General features: G+C 37.6%; 1 protein-coding gene across 2 annotated transcripts; it reads left to right on the plus strand.

Moving 5' to 3' along the window:
* Positions 1-78: 78 nt before the first annotated feature.
* LOC117615032 (FGGY carbohydrate kinase domain-containing protein) lies at positions 79-5,760 on the plus strand. 2 transcript variants are annotated; one of them, XM_034343999.1, is made up of 15 exons: positions 79-341; positions 564-643; positions 806-923; positions 1,077-1,255; positions 1,567-1,649; positions 1,766-1,950; positions 2,117-2,178; positions 2,380-2,488; positions 2,584-2,703; positions 2,879-2,998; positions 3,098-3,218; positions 3,311-3,467; positions 4,248-4,320; positions 4,687-4,814; positions 5,310-5,760. In XM_034343999.1, exons 1-15 carry the CDS (start codon positions 155-157, stop codon positions 5,430-5,432), a joined length of 1,845 nt encoding a protein of 614 aa, XP_034199890.1. In that variant the 5' UTR covers positions 79-154; the 3' UTR covers positions 5,433-5,760. The 2 variants fall into 2 exon arrangements, with proteins under 2 accessions (XP_034199890.1, XP_034199891.1); XM_034344000.1 differs by having other exon boundaries at positions 260-341; positions 489-643.
* Positions 5,761-5,997: the final 237 nt, after the last annotated feature.

Consider the following 5,997-nt stretch of genomic DNA (forward strand, 5'->3'; position numbering starts at 1 on the left):
AAAAACGGATACAAAATAGAAGAAAAAAAAACAAAAAAAGGGTTAAGTGAGAGTGATTAGTCCATTAATCATCATCATATTATCCAAAATCTGAAACTGAAACAAAAGAAAAAACACAAAGAAAGCGAAAGAGAGAAGAAAAGGAAGAAAAAAAATGTCCGGTAAAAGAAGAGGCTGGTCAGATTCAGCACCGCTACTTGGCCAGCAACATTCACAGCAAAAATCTCAACATCAATATCAACCTCGTTCAGTCTCTCTCGAGATGACCACCTCCGCCGTCCCAGCCACCGCCCGCTCCATCTTCCTCGGCATCGACGTCGGCACCGGCAGCGCCCGCGCAGGTCCCCTCTCTCCTCCTCTCTTCCTCCATTTTTATTTAACGCAGAAAATAAGAAATTCGAATATATTTGTGGTTGGCAATGGCATATTTAATTGAAGTTATATCAGATAGGAAGAAGCTTTTGACAACTATAATTGTATCGATTTAGGGGCGAATTTTGCTTCGGCAGTAGTTGTTGTTGGGTTGTGTGAATTCCTGTAATCTAAATTGGTGATGGATGCAGGGCTGTTTGATGAAAATGGGAAGCTTCTGGGTTCTTCGAGCAGCCCGATACAGATTTGGAAAGACGGTGATTGCGTTGAGGTAAGGCTTGAAAAGAGGTGAATTTGATCACTACATGGTATATTGGAAGCTAAATAGACACATAGTGGTGATTTCGCTATAGCTAGTATACGTAGAGGGCATTGCAAGTGTCAGGGAAAGCGAAATGATTGCTTCTAACTTTTCTTTTCCTCCCCGAATTAGCAATCTTCTACAGATATTTGGCATGCGATAAGTGCAGCTGTGAAAGCAGCGTGCTCCCTCGCAGAAGTTTCCAAGGAAGAAGTGAAGGGTATGGGGTTTGCGGCTACTTGTTCGCTTGGTGGGTAACTTTCTCCTCATGTTTTAACATTATGTGCTAATGGGTATAATTGGTTACTTAAGCTGCTTAAGTGCTTATTATATGTTATGCACTATAGAAAAGACAGAAACTATGTACAATCATTAATTAGGATCAGATGGTTTTCCTTTGCAGTTGCAGTGGACGCCGAAGGCTCTCCTGTTACGGTTTCTTGGAGTGGCGATTCAAGAAGAAACATAATAGTATGGATGGACCATAGAGCTGTAGAACAAGCTGAAAGGATCAATTCACGTAACTCAACTGTATTGCAGTACTGTGGTGGAGCTCTTTCCCCTGAGATGCAGCCTCCAAAGGTACTTACACAGCTAGTCCGGTCATAGCATGGTATTCTGTGTTACACAGTTATACAATTCCTTAATGAGTTATTTCTGTAACCATATTCCACTTTCACTGCTACTATTTTACATCATAGGTGTCTGAATCATATTCACGTGTATCAAAAATCTATATAGGAGGGCTATAGAGTTATAGACGTACCTTTACAGATTAGTAGTGAACATACTAGTTTATTTTATTTCCTTTTGCACATGAACTATTGTACTAATTATTTATTTATTTTTTCTATGGGTTCTTTTTTCTGTCAAATTAAGACTATCTTTTGCAGCTTCTATGGGTGAAAGAAAATCTGCCCGACTCTTGGTCAATGGTCTTCAGGTGGATGGACTTGAGTGATTGGTTATCATACAGGTACTTGGATCTGCCAGCCAGTCATTTGATATGTGAACCTTTTCAAAACTCCAGGTGGTGCAAATCAAGTTTGACGTGAATTTATTGATTAATCTTATATTTTTGCACAACTTTAGGGCCACAGGAGATGATACACGGAGTCTGTGTACCACAGTCTGCAAGTGGACATATCTTGGTCATGCACACATGCATCAAAACAATGAGAAAGATTCTCGAGATATGGAAGCTTGTGGATGGGATGATGATTTCTGGGAGGAGATTGGATTGAGTGATCTTGTAGATGGGCATCATGCTAAGATAGGTAAATGCTTGTAGACCTAAGTTCTCTATATATGTATATCTACTCAACTAAGTCTTTATCTGAAAATAGTTTTAGTCTGCTTAAACATACAAGTCAATTTGAGTATTTAAACTTGTGCTACCATTTGGGACTTTTGGCTTCAGTTAGTAACTTGAGATGAAAACAGGACGAAGTGTAGCCTTCCCTGGCCATCCTCTGGGTTCTGGTCTCACATCAACTGCTGCGAAGGCAAGATATTTTGTACTGAAGATTTCACATTGATTTCAAGTGGCGCTCCCTTGAGGTCCATTAACTAAGCATACAATTTGAGTTGCTAGAATATGAGCACATCCCTTTTTTGGTGGGCTTTGGAGGGCGATTCACCATGATAATATTTTGACAGCTATTCTGTGGTTAGTTTTTTAATATTTGAAGTAATTTGAATTTCAGGAATTAGGTCTTGTAGCAGGGATTCCTGTTGGAACGTCCCTAATTGATGCTCATGCTGGTGGTGTGGGGGTAATGGAAAGTGTGCCTTTGTCTGATTCTGAGCCTAAAGGTTGACAAGGCCTATTTGTTTTCCTTTTAGTTGTTCTAATTTAGTTTCTTAGCCTAAAGGTGATGCATTCTTCTAAATAACTGCTATATGTTCAGAGTCTGATAAGGAAGCTCTATGCCATCGTATGGTGTTAGTCTGTGGAACTTCTACTTGCCATATGGCCATATCACAGAACAAGCTTTTTATTCCAGGGGTCTGGGGTCCATACTGGTCAGGTATGGAAATTTATAGATCTTTTTCTGTGTGAGTTTAATATCAATTCTATCATGTGATTGCTACATGTTTTAACACCCAAAACCTTCTATCCTTATGGGGAGAATTTTTCAGTTGTTGTGTCATTGAAAATGGCACACTTACTTTAATTACTCTTTTTCTCTTCAACATTTTCAGCTATGGTACCCGAACATTGGCTCACAGAAGGTGGCCAGAGTGCTACTGGTGCATTATTGGATTACATAGTAGAAAACCATGTCGCTTCTCCTCATCTTGCAAATCGTGCTGCTTCTCAACGTAAGATCCATTGCTCAACTTTTTTATGCTAATAGCTGCTATAAATGAGTTGAATGCCATTCATGGGAAAATTAAGCTACTGTCTGTGTCTCTCCCTAGGTATTTCTTTGTTTGAACTTCTGAATAAGATATTGGAAACAATGATGCTTGATCTGAAGCGTCCATTCCTTGCTTCTTTGACTGAAGATATGCATGTTCTTCCTGATTTTCACGGGAACAGGTATATCTTTATACGTTGAAATCTTGATTTCACTTTTCATAGTGTGACACATCTCTGCTGAAAGTTAAGCTGCTATGTTTGTGATGGCCCAGGTCACCAATTGCAGACCCAAAAGCTAAAGGTATGTTGTGTGGCCTAACACTTGATACAAGTGAGAAGCAGTTGGCTCTTCAGTACCTTGCCACAGTACAAGGTATTGCATATGGTACGCGTCACATTGTAGAGCACTGCAATGCCCATGGTCACGAAGTAAGAATGCACGCTTCTCAATTCTCTTATTTTGTATACATCACTTTTAAATAGATAAGTTCAGAAAAGGGCTTTTCTTATTAAACTTATAATATTCTTTAATATATTTACAGTCTCCCCCTCATTCAGAAGTATCACTTTAACTCGTCTTTAACCCATAGTGTATGTTACTTCCATAACTAATGTTACTCTTATTTTACATAAGCATCCAATTTTCCCTTAATTTGTTTTTTAAAATTGTAATTAATCATATAATGAAGGATATGATTTATATAATTTTGACTTTGAACTTTTTATTTATGACATGTAATATTTATAGGTTGTCGTATAAAAGAGAAAGTTATTAGAATATATTTCAAACGGAGTACCTGAAATGGCCTCAATGCTTTAGAGAGCTGCCTTGGAGAAAGGGATCACATATCTATGACTATTTTGTAACCGGTATGCTTGGTAATATGAAAGTAGACATCAATTGCGCTAATAAAAACTCTAGAAGTGATGGTGTTTTGGTGTCTATCGAGAATAAAGTTTGGTTGGTGGTACCTTAGCTTCCAGTAGGCTCTCTCTTGATTTGTGCTGTACCAGTTTGGTCGTCAGCCTGCCATGGTACCAAACTCAAAAACAGAAAGGAGCCATGCAAATGTTATTAGAGAAAGGGAAACGATAGAACTTCTCATAGTGTAATGGAGTGGAGGCTACGAATTTAAAAGAGTAGTCATTGTACTCTGAAATAACCTAAAACCTGTAACCTTTTTTGAGTATCTGTTTCTTCCTTTGCAGATTGAGACAATACTAGCATGTGGAGGCCTTGTTAAGAATGCGCTATTCATTCAAGAACATGCAGATATAATCGGTTCTCTCTCTCTCTCTCTCTCTCTCTAACATACACATCAGCTGCCCTTCCTTTATGTTTGTAACACGCTTTTTATTTGTCTTTACATTGTTCTTTTATAAAAAAAAAACTTTTTTCTTCAGAATGAACTTTTATTATCATCATTTTAAGATTTATTGTATCATGCTTCTCTTTTTATTTGAACTGGCTCTGTATGCTAAAGATTTTACCCAAAAAAAAAAAAGGAATATATGGTTGATGTATCTACTGTGGATGTGGTTCGGCCAAATGAAACTTAATTATAATAATTATCCTTTTAATACACAAGTCAAAGCCTTTGTTTAAGCATGTACATAACCTTGGACCTACTGTCTGTGATGCATTCAGGTTGCCCTATAATTCTTCCACGAGAAAGTGAGCCTGTGCTCTTGGGTGCTGCTATTCTTGGTGCTGTTGCTGCAAGGAAATATTGTAGTCTGCATGAGGCAATGAAGGCCCTAAATGCAGTGGGTCAGGTACTAATAATGGTTTTTTGAAATCATTTTATTAATTTTTAGAGAGAGTTTTTTCACTGCGGGACAATATTAGGTCTGAATTGAAACCTCGCAACATTTTCCAAGGCAGAGCTTGCATCTAGTTGTTTCCGTGCCTACTCTGAGGCATAGGGCTAAATGTGGTTCTTTTTCTTTCCTTTTCGTTTTTTCTTCTGAAATTTCCAAGGTGATACACAGGGTACAAAAACCCCTAGATTAGTTCATCATTTAGGAATGTTTGCCAGGGTTTAGTATAAGGGTTTATATTGGAAAAATAATTAACTAAAAGTAGTAGGTTTTTGAGTCACAAAGATTGAACTGGTCTTGGAGGTGCCAATGGTGGTTACCCTATCATCAATCATTCGTATATTATTATTATTATTATTTTTCCGACGTGGACTCTGGGATCCCTTATTCTGTATGCATTTTCTATAAATATATATATATATATAATATTTTTTTTTCTGCATGTGGCAGGTCATCCATCCATCCAAAGACCCTAAGGTGAAGAAGTACCATGATGCCAAGTACCGCATTTTCCGTGAACTTTATGAGCAGCAGCTATCTCATCGTTCCCTAATGGCTGAAGCGTTGGCGTAGGTTTTTTTGTGTCAAACTGGTGGCAGTAGGATGGTCCTCTGGCTCAATTGCTTCATTTCTGTCTCTGGGGGCCCTCTGTATCGGAAGCGAAAACTGCTTGGCCTTTGTGAAGTTACATGTTTGAACAAAACATATTTTTTTTATGTAAAGCAATGACTTGAGCAACTCATTAAGGAAGTTTTTCAAAAGCCAAAGGAATGTACAGGTGAAGCAGGGCCCAAAAATTGAAAATTAGTACAGAATATGTATAGGCTCATTTTGCCAAGTAGTTTCTCACTTTGTCGTTCATATTTGAAATAATAATAAGACAGCCATTTACTTTCACAAAGTGCTTTGTGCCTTGTATAATCCATAATAACCTTTTGATGTTAATCAATTGTTGATAGCAAAATTCCAACAATATTTTTTTTGAGATTGATTCCAACATTTGTTTAACATAATAACCTTTACATCGAGTCGACGACCACCATAATTAACATAATTAAGTCTCTTAGCTTTAAAAGAAAAATATTTTTTAATATTTAAAACAAGCAGATCCGTACAATTTAAAGCAAACTTAGCAGCT

This window comes from Prunus dulcis, chromosome 1, assembly GCF_902201215.1.
Source record: "Prunus dulcis chromosome 1, ALMONDv2, whole genome shotgun sequence".
NCBI lineage: Eukaryota > Viridiplantae > Streptophyta > Magnoliopsida > Rosales > Rosaceae > Prunus > Prunus dulcis.

Bases quoted from the DNA above. Each gene is read 5' to 3' on its own strand.
- LOC117615032 (XM_034343999.1), top strand. From the start codon at position 155: ATGTCCGGTAAAAGAAGAGGCTGGTCAGATTCAGCACCGCTACTTGGC. The intron at 924-1,076 runs GTGGGTAACTTT...TTTCCTTTGCAG, and splicing joins TGCGGCTACTTGTTCGCTTG to TTGCAGTGGACGCCGAAGGC. The intron at 3,219-3,310 runs GTATATCTTTAT...GTGATGGCCCAG, and splicing joins CCTGATTTTCACGGGAACAG to GTCACCAATTGCAGACCCAA.